This window comes from Mustela nivalis (assembly GCF_964662115.1).
Source record: "Mustela nivalis genome assembly, chromosome: 10".
In the NCBI taxonomy this organism is placed as follows: domain Eukaryota; kingdom Metazoa; phylum Chordata; class Mammalia; order Carnivora; family Mustelidae; genus Mustela; species Mustela nivalis.
In genome coordinates, this window is record NC_139029.1 from 82,526,389 (window position 1) to 82,544,312 (window position 17,924).

Sequence of the window (17,924 nt, forward strand, 5' to 3'; positions counted from 1 at the left end):
AGAAACACTTAAGAAATGATTCTGAAGCAATTACATGAGTCAAAATCATTTCAAGCATGTTTTTCACTCTCCATATTTGACTAATTGGTTTATCAAGCTTGCGAGAGTTCATCTGTTGTTGTTTCTAATTTCCCAGATATTCTGATAATTTTTAATTCAGGAGATTTTTAAATTTCACAAAAAGAGCAAAATAAATCAAATTTCCAGCATAAATAAATAAATAAATAAAAAGGAAGAAATCTATCCCAAACCCCCAACAGAGAAAGCCTAGTACATAGTAGGGAATACCTGTCACTACATATTTAATAATTAATGGAAAAATATGAATGATGGATGGATGGATGGATGGATGGTTGGCTAAATGGATGGCCAGACTTTAAAATACCAACTATGAAAGGGACCAGCTAAAGACTACACAGTGGGGGCACCTGGGTGGCTCAGTGGGTTAAAGCCTCTGCTTTCAGCTCAGGTCATGGTCCCAGGGTCCTGGGATCAAGCCCCATGTCGGGTTCTCTGCTCAGCGGGGAGCCTGCTTCCTCCTCTCTCTCTGCCTGCCTCTCTGCCTACTTGTGATCTATCTGTCAAATAAATAAATAAAATCTTTAAAAAAAAAAAAAAAGACTACACAATGACTTAAACACTAAGCAACTAAAAAGGAAAGCCTTGAAAATCTTTAAAAAATAAAGAATAAGACCCAACTATCTTGAGTCAAGGGCAAAATTACATGACAGTCATACCTCTGGTTTTTGAGGTCACTGTTGATAGCTCACCATCACTTCACTTTCTCACCCTTCCCCTCTTTCATATGCTCTTTTATTTCCTTATTCCCCGCCTTCTAGACTTCTCCGTTGTTCACACCTGCCAGTCTCATTCATAGGTTAGTAGCAATAAGGGTTAAATTCACATAGAATAAATACTCTCCCACTGTGGTAGGCCAAAATGTAGATTAGAATAATACCACTCCACTGAAGTTCAATAATAACAGCTACCCTTTACGAAGCACATATTATGTCCTAAGAATTTTCTGAGAGTGACAATTCTCTGGGGGAAGTCTGATTGGCGTTATGTCACATATAAGGACACTAAACCACAGAAAGCTGTAAACCTGGTAACAGTCAAGCCATGAGTCACACATAGATCTTTCTGACTGTAGATCATTCCATCATGACTCACTCTGCTTGTTCTCTATTCAGTTCAATAAACATCTATAGAGAAGCCCCCACTTTGAACCCATCTTTATCTTCTAGAGGAGATTGAGAATCCTAAGTGCATCAAAGCAACTATAATTTACATTTACCTCTCTTTAGATCTTTTAACTTTTCAAAGGATTTTACATTGATTATTGCATTCAAAACAACATTCAGTCCTCGAAACACAAATTTAAAACCATTAGTATGGATGTCATAAAACTTTGGCCGTGTTGACATGAGTCAAGAAGGAAGAAAGGAGTAAATGAACAAAGAAGAAAGTGGGAGGGCAGTTGGTTTCAGTGATCCATATTTCAGGTCATGGTCATAAGGAATGTTCAAAAGCAGAGAGCCTTTTGTATAACGTGCTACCAAAGGGTGTAGCCCTCCCATGGCCCAAGAGTGTCCCCCACCCCAGCTGCAGCCCCTTGGCTAAATTTATCAGCTCAGAAAGCTTCCACACCACGCCCCTTGGAAAGCATCTTTTGTCTACCATGAAGCAAGTGTCATTTAGTCCATTCAGACCACCCCAGGCAAACTGATCATTGTTGGTTATTCTATGTTATATTAAGGTTGGAAATTCTATTTATTGGTCTTCAAATAATAGAGTTCTGTTCTTGGTATCAAATATGAACAATTCATACTAAAAGCAAAGCAGAAACGATTATTCGTGGCTGCTCTACAATACTGTGGGAGGCAAAGGCTAAGGGTTGGCAGGCACAAAGCCAGTCATTATTTCTGAGTAGAGAGAGTCAGTGGCTGTATACATCATTGGATATGTTTTGTCATTTCATATGGATACAAGTGGTTTATTCACTAAAAATATTTTCTCCTACAACTTTTTTTTTTTTTAAAGAAGAAAGATTCCCCAAATCATGAATAAGCCTATTTGCAGCTAACTTGCCATGACCTGGTGATAACAGTATTTGAAGGTCACTTGGGAAACTCATGACACCTATGGAGAGGTCAATTTGAATTATTATCATTCAAATTATTTAACTCTTATTAAGTGTTTCTCGTGTACAACAAGGCTCTTTCCAGGCTCTAATTAAAAGCCACACATCCGGTTTCTGTCCTACCAGAAAATTCAAGAAACCCATAACTAACCAATCTGCCATACCACACCAACCTCCAGAGCATGCATTTATTTGCATTAATTTGAAAATTATGTTTGTAATCTGCACATGAAAGTGGCTGATTCTCTGAAAACCAGTTTGGTTTCTTATTTTTCGTGGCAAATGAAACCCTTAATTTACAAAATATGATTCTGATTAAGAGGGTTTGCTTTTCTACTGAATTATTATCTTCTAACATTACCTGCCTACATGGCAGTTTCAAATCAGTATCATCTGCCCATGAGATAATTATTAATATTTGCCAAGTTATATTAGGAGATGAGATTCACCCATGCAAAAGCTGCTCACATGTAACTATAAATTATTCAGCTTTTCTAAACATCTGCTCTCTTCCCAATTACCAGAGCAGACTGATACTTTTTCAGTGTCACTGCTGGGCTAGCTCTCTGCCTCTTGTTATCTTGAAGTTGCTGTGTTGTAGTGCTCCTCCTGTTCTTAAATGCTTGGGATTAGAGGCAACAGATCTGGCTCAGGGCATACTGGGTGTCGTACGCCAAATGCCCTTTAATTCTCTGGCATGCTTACCCATAGCATGTGATTGTTTGCACTGGTGGGTTAGCTCTTCCTTATTAGACCCATGCCCTTTGGCAAAGGCAAATTCTTGTCCTATGCCTGTGCAGAGAAGTATTCTTCATCTTTTTTGATATACTTTTATTTCAGTTTGGTGAATAAAACATGCCTGACATGTAGTAAGTGCTTTTAAACAGTGTGTTAAATGTTCAATGAAATTTAACAGACCTCTAGTTTTTAAAAATAAAACAAAGAAGCACACCTTCTACTAGACTACATGTTCTCAATTTTATGAGAAAATATAGTTTGATAATTCTATGAAGCAAACTATCTATCAAGATAAAATATCTTTAACCTCTGATCCATTAGTAATCACTTATTTGTCCATTACATATGACCAACACAGTGCAATCAAGATTACTGGGTTAGGGCACCTGCATGGCTCAGTGGGTTAAGCCTCTGCCTTTGGCTCAGGTCATGATCTCAGGGTCCTAGGATCAAGTCCCGCATCAGGCTCTCTGCTCAGCAGGGAGCCTGCTTCCCCTTCTCTCTCTCTGCCTGTATCTCTGCCTATTTGTGATCTCTCTCTGTCAATAAATAAATAAAAATCTAAAAAAAAAAAAAAATGTTCCTTTAAGATTACCGGGTTAAAGTCATCGTCTACATATACTCAGTAGTATCTGTCACGATTCGAATGCTATAAATTTAACTGAGTTTTGGTTAAAAAGTAAATAAAAAGATCTTTCTTTTTTTGTTATAAACCTTAGCCATTCAATAATAACTAGCTATAGTCCATATAAACCATGTCAGATTTGATAGATCATCTAGAAACTTATAAATTCCTTAACCGCTTTGCACAAAGCTGATTTATTTTTCTATTTTTACTGGCTAACTACCAGAAATGCAAGGTACTAATGAGTAATTTTGCAAATCAAAGAAAAAATATGGAAAAATCTCATCCAAGTGGTGACTCAAAGATTCATCCCCATAAGGCAATGCAATATTTAGTATACTGGTTTTGATGCTGTAAAAGATTCCATAAAAGCAATGGCTTAAACAAGACTAAAAAGTTCATTTCTCTCACAATCCATAATAATTTTAGCAAGGGAAGAGGAGAAGTAATGTCCTATGAGATGATAAATGATAGAGAGACCCTGTTTCTTTCTGTCCCCTTGTTTTGCTTCCAAACAATGCCCATGATTGGATGGCCAAAGACAGCTCACCATCGCCATGTTCACATTCCATTGTAGGAAGGAGAGTATAAATGCAGGGCAAACAGTTCTATTTTAAAGATATGACCTGAAAATTGCAGAGGTCACTTCTGCTAATATCCTATTAGCCAGAATTTAGTCACATGGCACCATTTAAATGAAAAAGAGACCGGGAAATGGCAGGATACCTAGGGAAATACATAAAACTCAAGGTCTTCTATTACTACAAAAAACAGGAGAAATGGATTGGGGTGAGGGGGAATTAGCAGGTTGTCAAAACAGACTGACCTATTATCTCATTTATAAAATAGATAACATTTGTTAAATAGACACCATCTCCATAAATATTATGAAAATTCTAATAATGCTGGAGTGTTATTTTGGTTTTCTGTCTAGAACTGTATTTTTAAAGACGGGTGTGTCCCTGAAGCTATAGTAAACCCACACTTGCTCCAAAATCATTGATATTAAAGTTGAAGATCAAATATCCAAATGGACCTGGTAGATTTTCTTTATTGGAGTTGTCCTAGATGGTCCTCCTCTCCTTAGCAGATTAGGAAGAGAAAAGGCTAACTACTACATTACCAGCTAATTCTTCCACGTCGCACCCTGTGCTAGGGGCTTATAAACATGATTCCTTTCACCTCTCAACAACCTTTTGTGAACTCAATAAATAATAAATTATGTTTCACTAAATAAGATTCACTAAATAAGAAAACCGGAACTTGGTTGGGCTGAGTAAGTAAGCCAAGTGTGTTAGCTTTGGTTAACTTTGGGTTCACTTTCTTGTTTCCATGGGTAGAAGTGAAAACAAAAAAGTAGACCTTCCCACAAAATAATCACAAATGTAGGTAAGCCACCAGCCACCTCCTGTTCTCCCAAGATTCTGTGGGAAAGAAAGGAAAGAGAATCTACACCCAAGGGAAGAGTCAAAGATTACAACTACTCACCACTCCAGGATGCATTCAACATCTGCTGGAAGCAAACACGTTCTGAGAGCCTGTGAGTCCCAAAAGAAACTGGGTCCTTCTTTGTCTAGCTTGGGGTGGGGCTGGTGAGGTTTTGCTAGCACGTCCATCAACTGGTTTCAGAGGTATGACAGAGGTAGCACAACCTGGATGAAGTCCTGCTGATTCACACCATCCCAGAGAAGTGATCATGAGGTGCTCTTTGGGTGCAGTGCTTGCTTTTAATAAGACAGCATGGGCCCCCAAGAGGCAAACAGGTCATCAGTCCTGTTTAATTAATTAATTAATTTCAAACATAGCATCAGTGATTACCTTCAAACTGCAGCTTTATAATCAAATTACACCAACCAGCTTTTATTTAAGACCTATGACTCTGAACAATAGTTTTGTTCTCGAAAAAAGAAAGGCTCTCTATAAAGTACCAGAGCTGAGTGAAACCTCCGACTCTGGAAGAGACTGTTCTAAGAACTTCTACCAAAATCCAAACTCAAGCAGCCAAAAAAGAAAAGAAAAGAAAGGATAGAGAAGGAAGGAAGGAAGGAATGAGGGAAGGAAGGAAGAAGGAAGGAGACAAAGTCTTGACTTTAATTCTGTTCTGGCTGTCCACTAAGCAGAAAAATTCCTAGTATAACACAGTGACCCTAATGAAGGCCAGGACAGAAATATTATCTTTATATGTGATGAGTCAACACTTTTACATGTGGGTGGACCCCAGCTTGAATGTCAATCTTCTCTCTCTTTATTATGAAAGGAAACAAGAAATCCTTTTACACTGCTTTGCAAAATGAATATTGCGTCTAAGTTCACAGGAATCCACTTTTTAAAGTTGTGTTCCCATAGTGGTTAATTAGAAAGTTGTTAAAAGCTCAGACTGTCGGCGGAGATTTGATTTCAAATTCTGCGCTGCAACAAGCCACCTGTAAGCCTCCAGGCCAATTGCCTGTCTAGGTGCCCTGCTTGCTCATCTGTCAAACGGAACTAATAATGGTGCTCCAGGGGGTTGTTGGGAGGACTAATTAGGACAACGTCTGATACAGTGTAGGTACTCAGTACATTTTAGAGGTTGTTATAATTACTAGCAAATAAAATGATGGAAGGTAGGATGTAAATCTCCCGAGTTCTGGCCTTTTGGATCCCAGTGGCAAACTTCATTAGGTTATTAGTCCTTATTAACCACCCCCCAAAACTGAAAAAGATAAATGGACACTTAGCAGCAGAAAAATTGCCTTCTGAAATAGCCCTTCTTGATGCGTCCAGCATTTAGGTGTTGTCCTTTTTCTAAGACAAAAAATTACATGTTGAAATTGGATTGGGGACATTATTTTGTGATGATTAGGGAGGTTATTACTAGAACAGTGCACGAAATGAAAGCTACCTGCTTTCACCTAGGGAGCTCTTGAAAATAACCCTATTTTTTCCCAGCAAATAGGCAAGGACAAGAAAGATTCCAATAATGGATAGCATTACAAATCCTTTTCCATGTACTCTGCTTATCTAAATTGGCACACGATGCCTGCCCACCCTCTCTCAGAAATCGTGAGAGGTGCTAACTCATCCATCAGGCCCCGCCTAACAGCCCAGGAGGTACAAAGAAGGATATTTCTCTTTGTCCGCCTGCCTGTTGCTCGTCAAACTGAATCAGCATTTCTGGGAGCTCAATTCCCATTCAGAAAGGTAATACCTTTTAAAGACAGGCATGGTGGCACTTATGGAAATTCTAACCCACCTGCTGAGAGATAAGCAGGTGAAGGTTAGACAATTATCCCCTAGTGACCTCCCCAAAAGCTTTCCATGTACAAAAGAGCTTTACATATATATAAATTTCTATTTTTATATCTAAAACTAAAACCTCATATATACACACATATGTGTGTTTTTGTATGTGTGTGATATGATGAGCTTACAAACACACATATATACACTCATGCACAGATCTATATACACACACAAATTTCCCCAGTACTTCATTTATACTTGCTAAATTTTTGTCTCTACCCAAAACTTTTGGAAAAGGATTAAATATAAGTCCCTTATTTAAGCTCCAAATTCTTTTTGAGCTTTAAATCAAGGTTGAATATCCTCTTCACTATGAATGGTCACGGAGCCAGAAGAAAATCAATAAACGCATAGATAGATATAGATACAGAGAAATTTTTTTTTAAGATTTTATTTATTTATTTGACACAGAGAGAGAGATTACAAGTAGGCAGAGATTCAGGCAGAGAGAGAGAGAAGCAGGCTCCTTGCTGAGCAAAGAGCCTGATGTGGGGCTCAATCCCAGGACCCTGAGGTCATGACCTGAGCCGAAGGCAGTGGCTTAATCCACTGAGCCACCCTGGTGCCCCGAAATTTGAAATGAAAATGAACCCAAATAGTAATTTTAAATGAAAATAAGACTGATTAAATTCTATTCAACAAATACTAGTTTGGATTCCATATTAGCTATATGGAAAAGAGAAATAATGGCAAGAAAGTAAAAATATTAGAGAAATGGATATTTTAAAAATCCCTTATGAAGCATGTATCAAGCACCTACCAGCACCTGTCAAGGGTCTCTCAACCTCAGCACCATTGACACTTCGGACCAGAGAAGTCGTTCTGCGCCTCTTAGGATGTTTAGCAGGGTCGCTGGTGTCCACCGACCAGATGCCAGTAGCAAGTCTTCAAGATATGAAAACCAACATGTCTCCAGCATTGCCAGATGTCCTTGGTAGGAAGATCACTGTTAGTTGAAACCCACCGTGCTATATGCACAAAAATAGTGCCTACATACCAGCTGCAATTTGGGGGGGGGGTGTTTTGGGAGGTTTTTCTAGGATTTTACTTATTTGTCAGAGAGTGAGAGAGAGCACAATCAGGGGAGCATCAGGCAGAGGGAGAAGTAGGCTCCTGATCCCAGGACTCTGGAACCATGACCTGAGCCAAAGGCAGACGCTTAACCAACTGATCCACCCAGGCCCCCTGCAATTTTTGTTTTATGTTCTTTAAGAACAGGCAATCCTCAGAAACTTGGTGCATTATCTAGTGTGGAGCTCCTTAGTTCTCCTTTTCTTCCATTGTCAGACTACTATAGTGCCTTCCCTGGGAGAGGGAGGCCAGCAGCAGCCAGGTACCTGCTCTGTTACTCTTTTCTGGGTTTCTCATCACTTCCACTGGCATGGTGAGCTGTTAGAAAGCTTTTCTGGAGGAACAAATCTCTAATATTTATATTTGGATGTTATTTATTTTGTCCACAAATAATATACAGAAGTAACAAATCAACATATAAAAATGGGATATAGAGTTTTGCATTGACGTGAGAATTTTAGGAAATGCTCTGTATCAGTAAGCATTTCCTGTAGAGGTTTGTGATTCTAAGTAATTAGCACCAAGAAGCTTCCTTATTATGCGATTTAACTGACAGTTGGCTGTGAGTAAATGATAAAGAACAGAAAGAGGGTGTTTGTTTGTTTCTGTTTGGTTTTCATGAACAGATGAGTCATCGGACTACAACCTCATATTAATGCGTCTTTCACCCAGTGACTTGTAAAACCTTCAAAAACATTCATTAGCAGATACTTTGATGAGGTTAGCAGGCTTTCAACCTCATACTCCTACCTTTTAAGTGTAAAGACATCCATGAAAATCACATCTCTTTACATTACCCATAGGCCTCTCTACAGTGGAAAACAACTACAAATAACAGTGTCTTTCTAAGTCCCTGAGATGTAATTGGCCAAACAGATCCAGAACCTGTCTCTGTGCTCCACATATGGAAAGGGAAGAAACAGGAAGAAACTAGCATTTGCTGAATACTTGCTATTTCTTTCATTCTTTATTATACCTTGTGAACTAGTAATATTGCCCAGATCTCTAAATGCTTAATTGTTCCAGGATTCAGCCCTTGGTAACCCTGACTTTCTAGGAAATCCCATAAATACCAATTCCCAGATTTATTTCCTTTAAGATTTTACTTATTTGAGAGAGCAAGCACGAGTAGGGGGTCAGAGGTGGAGGAATAGGGAGAAGCAGACTCCCCACTGGGCAGGAAACACCATGCGGGGCTCAATCCCAGGATATAGGATCATGATCTGAGCAGAAGGAAGACACTTAACAGATTGAGCCACCCAGGTGCCCCACTAACTCCCCAATTTAAAATCAAACCCAGACTTCTCTGAGCTCCTGATTTTTATATCTAGCCGTTTTCTCATGTCACCATTGACATAATTAATTAGTTAATTAATTAAAATTAATTATTAAAACTGGGCCCAGGACAAAATTTAGTCATGGCCTAATTAATTGTCAATTAATTTTCATTGACAAAATAGATGCTAAACAAATACTTTTGAATGAATGAATGAATGGATATAATGAGGCTTAGCAAGGTCTGCTGACTTTTCTAGGGTCACACAATGAGATAGAAGATGAACCAGTGTTTAAACCCTTGTCCATTGGTTCCACAGGTGAATCCTGCAGTCCAAGAGCTACTTGTAGCAATGATTTGAACAGCCTCATATTCTACTCAAAGGCTCCTCATTAGACTGTCTCAAACATGCTATTGTGTAAAGGACCCTGTGAGACAAGATGTAGAAGGAGAAAGAAACACAGCATATGGCAGAAAACTTTTAATAATTACATTAAAATAACACTTAACATCTGATATCAATCATATACATCACCTCTTCTTAGCTTCACCAAATTTCTGTATAAAGTAAGGCAGATACCATTTGCTCATTGTTTATGCTACAAAACCAAGTTTCAGGGAGGTTAAAGGAAATGGTTCTCAAAAGTGGTGAAGAGCAGAAACAAAGTCATCCCGATCTATCACTTTTAGGATAGACTAACCAACCAACCAACATGCATGCCCACAACTCCACTGATGGACAGACATGCTACAATGGATGGAGATAGACTTTTTTATAAAAATTAACTTAAATTCAATCAGTTAACATACAGTGCATCATTAGTTTCTAATATAGAGTTCAGATATCATCATCTATTGCATATAACACCAAATGTTCATTACATCATGTGCCCTCCTTAATGCCTATCGTGCAGTTTCCCATCCCTGCAACCCTCACTTTGTTTCCTATAGTTAAGAGTCTCTTATGGTTTGTCTCCCTCTATGACTTCATGTTATTTTATTTTCCTCCCCTTCCCCGATGATCTTCTGCTTTGTTTCTTAAATTCCACATAGAAGTGAAACCATATGATAATTGTCTTTCTCTGATTGACTTATTTCACTTAGCATAATATCCCTCCAGTTCCATCCACATTGATGTAAATGGTGAGATATCATCTTTTTTGATGAATGAATAATATTCCCTTATATAATACACCACATCTTTATCCATCCATCTGTCAGTGGAAATCTGGGCTCTTTCCACAGTTTGGCTTTTGTAGACATTGCTCCTATAAACACTGAGGTGCAGGTGCCCCTTCAGATCGCTACGTTTGTATCTCTGGGGTAAATACCTAGTAGTGCAATTGCTGGGTCATAGGGTAGCTCTATTTTTAATTTCTCAAGGAAACTTCATCCTGTTTTCTAGAGTGGCTGCACCAGCTTGCATTCCCACAAATAGTACAGGAGGGTTCCCCTTTCTCTGCATCCTCACCAACATTTGTTTTTTCCTGACTTGTTAATTGTAGCCATTCTGACAAGATTGAAGTGGTATCTCACTGTGGTTTCCCTGGTGCTGAATGATGTTGAGATTTTTTTTCTTGTGTCTGCTAGTCATTTTTGTATCTTCTTTGAAGAAATGTCTGTTCGTGTCTTCTGCCCATTTCTTGACGAGATCATTTGGGCTTTGGGTGCTGAATTTGATAAGTTCTTTATAGTTCTTGGATACTCGCCCTTTATCTGATAAGACATCTGCAAATATCTTCTCCCATTCAGTAAGTTGTCTTTTGGTTTTGTCAACTATTTCCTTTGCTGTGCAAAAGCTTTTTATCTTGATGAAGTTCCAGTAGTTCATTTTGCTTCTTTTTCTCTTCCTTTTTTTTTTTTTTAAGATTTTATTTATTTATTTGACAGACAGAGATTACAAGCAGGCAGAGAGGCAGGCAGAGAGAGGGGAGGAAGCAAGCTCCCTGCTGAGCAGAGAGCCCAATGCGGGGCTCAATCCCAGGACTCTGAGATCATGACCTGAGCTGAAGGCAGCAGCTTAACCCACTGAGCCACCCAGGTGCCCCACTTCCTTTGGAGATATGTCTAGCAAGAAGTTGCTACAGCCAGAGGTCATAGATGTTGCCTGTGTTCTCCTCTAGGATTTTTTATGGATTCCTGTCTCATATTTAGGTCTTTCATCCATTTTGAGTTTATCTTTGTGTATGGTGTAAGAAAATGGCCCAGTTTCATTCTTCTACATGTGGCTGTCCAATTTTTCCAATATCTTTGAAGAGACTTTTTTCCATTAGATATTCTTTCCTGCTTTGTTGAAGATCAGTTGACCATAAAGTTGAGAGTCCATTTCTGAGTTCTCTGTTCTGTTCCATTGATCTCTAGGATAACAATCACACCTCAGTAACTTCTAAGAAAACAAAAGTACTACATTTTACCTGGAGTTCTATGATATATGATAAATCTTCCTTAGTTACAAATAGCCAACCACCAATGGCCAGAGGCAGCAGGAAAGTCAGAATTTTGAAGCTCAAGCAATGAGTAGGAGAATAGTTAAGCAGACCATATCTTCATCTCTTACTGATGTGACAATAGCACAAGATTTTTGAACTCCCAGATCCATAATCATCTTAAAGAAGGAAGTCAAGAAAACTGACAATTACCATAGCAGATGTGAATACCCCTGGCTCTCACCTCCTGGACTAGTTGCTCTGCCTAATCAGCCATTCCCAGAGGCAGCTGACGTTGGAGTTTAGAGCATTTGGCTGAGAAACTATGCATATGTCGTGGTAGCCAAGGGTCAGCCTTACTAACTTTATGAGTGCCATGCCTGATGTTTTTATACAGGACAGAATTCATGACAACACACCCCGATGTTAACTTGAATCGGATATGCAGCTGCACTCTGGTCAAGATTCCAGCTCAAAATGTTTGTGACAGTCCAATATCAAATATCTGTTTCTTTGTCCTTATAAGTTCCCTTACATTTCATCAGGCTATGTGTGCTTTTTTTTCCCCCCCTCCGGAAAATGTAGTCTCTATAAACAGCAGCAACTGAGTCCACTACCCTAGGCTTTGTCCATTTCTCATGTCTCTGTTCCACTCATTATAATGTGGCACAATTCTTGGGAAATTATAAAATTAAAAGGAGATGTCATTTCCAGTGATAGGATACACAGGGTTTTGAAGTGATAATTTTGATTATTAAATTAATTCTAAACATTATAGTCTTATGAAGTGTTGATTGGTTAGAAAAATAAGTAATTATAATGCTTTCTCCAAATAATTTATATGGAGACTTAGGTAAGAAAATTGGTGAGCTACATAATAACTACCAATGAACCATTCCTTTTGGTTCAACTTTAAACTTAAGTCTCTTTATAAAAGAAATTTCTCTAATTATTTGGACATAACATTAGTAATTGCAATAAAGAAAATGAGGCAAGGTTCAAACACTTTACCTAAGAATTCCCTTTGTCAGAAAAATTTTTTGTTTCAACTTGATTTAAAAACTGTTAAATCAAAGTCAGGTGTCATATCCCTTATATGTAATAAATGTGGTGGTTGGTGTGATGCTATGTTCTTAAAAGGTACCCAGATATTTACATGCAGTATTCCAAGGAAAGTGTATATATGGAGAAAATATATTTGGGAACTCTGTAGTGCCTTAAGCAATGAAAAGCATATCTTTCTGTTGTCAGACTTGAGAAAGAAATCCAAGATCTTGAAAAGGCTGAGCTCCAAATCTCAACCAACGAAGAGGCAATTTTAAGGAAACTAAAATCAGTTGAAAGGACAACAGAAGATATAATAAAGGTGAGCATTAACATTTAAACTATGACCTCCTCCCAGAATGAGTCCACAAATATAATTATATAATTATATAATTCTTTAAACTATATCCACATTTAGAATTTATGTTTTAACTGTATTAATCACGGAGGATTCTTTTTTCTTATAGTCTGTGAAGGTGGAAAAGGAAGAAACATCAGAAGGTATGTTTCCAAACATCCTATTTTATGGCTAACTATGACATTTTTAAATAAACTCACAGAAATCTTTCTCATTATTATATATCCTAAATGTATTTTGAATTAATATTAATTTTACAGAGTCAATTGAAGACATCTATGCTAACATCCCTGACCTTCCAAAATCCTACGTGCCTTCCAGATTAAGGAAGGAAAGAAATGAAGGAATAGAAGATGATGAACAAAACAGAAAAGGTATATGAAAAATCTGTATCCAAATGCAGGTTCTCAAATTCAGATTTTACAATGTCAGATATTAGCAACTTGCTAAGACATCTGATGCTTCAGGTGAAGCAATGGTCCATTTTACAAAGTTCCAAGAGTTATCTGAGTCACTTGCATTGGTAGGGATAAAGGGGTTACAGTATTTATGCAAACTAGGTAGAGACAAAGAAGGTCAAGACTTGAAAGAGACAAACTTAAAAGCAAAGCTCCCCTGTTCAAAAATCTCTCTCCCCAAGTACTCCATCTCGTAGACACTCTCTTGGATTACTAAGATCCTTTATGAAAATAAAAATATCACCTTGGAAACTTTAGATATGATTTACCCCCATGTGGGAGTGATTTTCATAAAACATACTTCAAAGTCTCCAGACAAAATGAAGGCTTGTCTGGGGGCAGGGTGGGAACCTTTGAAGTTTAGATTAGAAAAAGAAGCCACACTCCATAGGCAGGGAACAGTCATTCCTTTAAATACTCAACAAATATTTAGTGACCATGTACTACATGGCAAGCTCAGTTCTTGCACTAGGAGTCCAGGAGTGGATAAAACAGCAACAATCTGTGCCCTCGTGGAGGTGGGTTGCAGTTTTAGTTGGGTAGTTAGGGAAGGCCAAGAACCACCAGGCTACTGAGGAGGAGGTATGGAATCTGAGATGGGTCCAGAAAGGGAGGTAGGAGGTCACAACGGAAGTAAGCACTGCCACATTGTCATTTGGCCCAGATTCCTATTGGTTCTTAAAACTCCAGTCATAAGGAATCTGCCTGGGCCATGCAGCAGAGCTCTACCACCCAGTGCTCTCCAGTTCAGTTGTTTTCAGTTCAGCTGATACCGCTCTATTGTCCCCACTACTTGAAAATTGGAGCGAAAGAAACAGAAAAAAAAAAGGCAGAAGGAGAAGCACGTGATTCTTACCTCCCTCCTCCCTCTTCAATAGCTGTTCTGCATTTAAACAAGCTTCCTGCTGTGGAAACTTTAGAACACTCCTCTATAATTTCAGTGGGCTGCTGGCCCACACAGCAAGGATGTAACTTAACAAAATATACTGTGCTAGGCCTTTTACCTGTTGCGATGCCTAGTGCTACATATTCCTCCTAACTAACAAAGAGGTCTGATTCCTCCCATTGAATAATGTAAGAGTGTAATCTATCTGTCTTGTCAGATTTATTATTTATAAATAAAATACTTTTTGGTATATAATATTTTGAGCCTTACTGTTTGGAATCATCAGCTTCTCTTCTCCAATCAGCTTTTCAATCCCATTTCTCAGTCATCCCACGCATCGTTACGTAAAGACCTATGTCATTACCATGTTGGCCATTATACAACGAATGCAATTAAAAGTTGTAAAAACAGACAACAACATCTCACATAAAAGAATATCAAAGAGTATACTTAGCATAAAAACACACTGTGAAAGCAGGCTATACTTTTGAAGAGAAAATTTTAACTACATCAGAGATCAAATTTCTCTCTCAACAGCTTTGTATGCCATGGAAATTAAAGTTGAAAAAGACTTGAAAACTGGAGAAAGCACAGTCCTGTCTTCAATACCTCTCCCCTCAGATGACTTTAAAGGTACAGGAATAAAAGTTTACGACGATGGGCAAAAGTCAGTATATGCAGTAAGCTCTAATCACAGTGCAACGTACAATGGCACCGATGGCCTGGCCCCAGTTGAGGTGGAGGAACTTTTGAGACAAGCCACAGAGAGAAACTCTAAATCCCCAACAGAGTATCATGAGCCTGTCTACGCCAATCCATTCTGCAGGCCTACGACTCCACAGAGGGAGAAGGTAACTCCTGGACCAAACTTTCAAGAAAGGATAAAGATGAAAGCTAACGGACTGGGTAATGATATGAATGAATCCGTAAACAATCTGGACAATGGGCTTTCAGAGGGGAGGGGCAACAGCTTCAATCATGTCAGCCCGGTTCGGCCCATACCTCAACCCCGATCAATGACTCAACGAGTTGAGGAGATGCCCCACACTCTACAAAGGAGGCTGATGACTCCTTGGGAAGAATCCAACACGATCCAGGACAAATATATGGCTTCTCCAGAGGCAAGACTGAGTCCCAGTGAAGCCCTAGCTGGAAAGTCAAAACACCAGGATTCTTCTCCTGCTTGCCAGGAGGATGAGGAAGATATTAGATATAATATCGTTCATTCCCTGCCTTCTGATATGGCTGATTCAGAACCTGTGACAATGATTTTCATGGGGTATCAGCAGGCAGAAGACAATGAAGAAGAAAAGAAGCTTCTGACAGGGTATGACGGGATCATCCATGCCGAGCTGGTTGTGATTGATGATGAGGAGGAGGGTGAAGGGGCCGCTGAGAAACCATCTTACCATCCCGTAGCTCCCTACAGCCAGGTTTACCAGCCTGCCACACCAACACCACTTCCTAGAAAGAGAGCAGAAGTTAATCCCTACGAAAACACGAACCACAAATCTCCCCACAAAAATTCCATATCCCGGAAAGAGCAAGAAGAAAGCTTGGGCAATCCAGTTCATTCTCCACTTGACGTTCAGATGGCTGGAGATGGGACTGAGGACCCATCCTTAACAGGTAATGAGAATGATAAGGCTTGCCACTGCTGCTTAATCATGTGACAACCTTCCTTTTGCCTTAACAAACCCTTTTGCTTTCAGCTTTTTTGACCATCTCATAGACTAATACAAGCTAAGGGTTTGGGGTTTTTTTAAATTCATGATGACCTGAATTATTGTCACTGTAACTAAAGTGATTAAGTCACTTGGAAAGATAGAAATGAAAAAAACAACTGTTGTCTTATTTGGATAGTGCAATAGTAATAGTAATCAATGGATTGACCTTAGAAACTTGAAATTTGTCTTCTGTCACAGTGTGGTACTGTTTGTGAATGTATTTGGATCACTAATATGTTGGATCATCTACATCACGTCTTTTCCCACCAGAAACTGATGCCAGCTAATTGTTTGTACCTTTTTGTTATTTAAACATCTTACCTAAGTTAACAAGTTGCCTTAATTTTGCAAGAAAAAAAATAAGAAGCAAATTCTATTTTCAATGTGATATTTTATTACTTTGCTATATCTTGTTTCTCCCTACTTTCATAGTTTGAACTATGAAAGTAGTTTAAAGTTACTTTAAAAGTAAACTGACTTTATTAAAGTTAAACTAACTTCATTTCCTTAATTTTTCTACATTTTAAAACAGAATGTCAATTTATTTTAATTATCTGTAACATTTATCTTTCCATAGTCTTCCTGAACTTAGCAATTTTTTCCATTTTCTACATACTCATATTTTTCATTCTCTATAGTTTTATAGCTATCTAGCTTGTTTAGCATTAAATGGAAAATAACACTTTTTCCTACAAAAGTGATAGCTCATTGGTTTAAGTTCCTTATTACCACTTGGATATTGTATTCTACTCCTCACTTACAAAAAAAAAAAAAAGAAAAGAAAGAAAGAACATTCTGACAAAATCAATTATAATAGCTGTACTTAACCTTAGCTAAAGACCAACATAAATTATCCAGACATACAGATTCTGGATGAATGGATGGGATGGTAAATTTTAAGTGTATCTAATGGAAGGATTCTTGTTAAATAGCAATAAATATCAAGACTCAGCTAATTCAGCAAGCAGAACTGGATAATTCTGTAGAAGTGTGGAAGTACTTGCACAGTTCAGGAAGGTTTCTTCTGCAACCCATAAGCTCAATTTGGGGCTGCCAATAATATAATTAAATTGACTTCTTCCATTCTTCTGGTTAGTTAAATTAGGCATACACTGAAATAATTACCTGAGGAATTTCTAACCTCTTGGCAAGTGCACGGTTATCTTCCTCATAGTTGAGTGATGCGTCCCCACAATGAAAACCTGCTAAAACTAAATGTTCCTCTCCGTTTTGAGAATGAATTTTGTTTGCTGATCAAATTTTGCATCTTAAATTCATTTTTAAAACAACAACACAGTAGACTTAGAAAAGAAAATCACACTGATTATGGTCAAGAGCAGTAACATTACCTACCATAAAACCTTCCATTTTTGAACTTGGATGTTAGTCACCTCCCACCGAATGCCCTTATTCCTTCTCCCCTACCCATGTCAACACATTTACCCCATAGAAAAAGACAGGAAGTGACTAACATTTCCAGACAACACTAATCATGCCACTGAACTAAAATAATGAAAACAGGAAGACCTTTTCCAGACCAAGTAACAATACAAAGTTCCGTACTATCAATCAAAGCATATTACAAACAGAATGCTCCAAATTCCTTGCCTTCCATCATGATATTGTTTTACAATCCTGTTTTCAAATTCAGTGCATGGATTACAGAGCTGATATTTTTCTAAGGGGTTTTTAAATAAGCGTATCATATTGACATATGCCCTCAGCCTCAGGAGGCATCCATATACATAGAACAGATAGCCACCTGTGCAGTTCAATTCCACAAGCACCATGTAGGTTAAGCATCTCCCCCAGCACCCCAAAAATGCTTTTTGATACTTGAAAATCCATCATCTCAATAAATTCCTTCATCCAAGCTTTAGGCCCCCTGCT

General features: G+C 38.3%; 1 protein-coding gene across 1 annotated transcript in view; it reads left to right on the top strand.

Moving 5' to 3' along the window:
- Positions 1–17,924, top strand: part of PALMD (palmdelphin) — a 48,878-nt gene that overhangs the window by 28,113 nt on the left and 2,841 nt on the right. The window contains exons 4-7 of the mRNA XM_082686479.1: positions 12,813–12,927; positions 13,073–13,106; positions 13,224–13,337; positions 14,845–15,936. Coding sequence (XP_082542605.1) covers positions 12,813–12,927; positions 13,073–13,106; positions 13,224–13,337; positions 14,845–15,936 — 1,355 coding nt within the window. The remainder of the gene's footprint in view (positions 1–12,812; positions 12,928–13,072; positions 13,107–13,223; positions 13,338–14,844; positions 15,937–17,924) is intronic.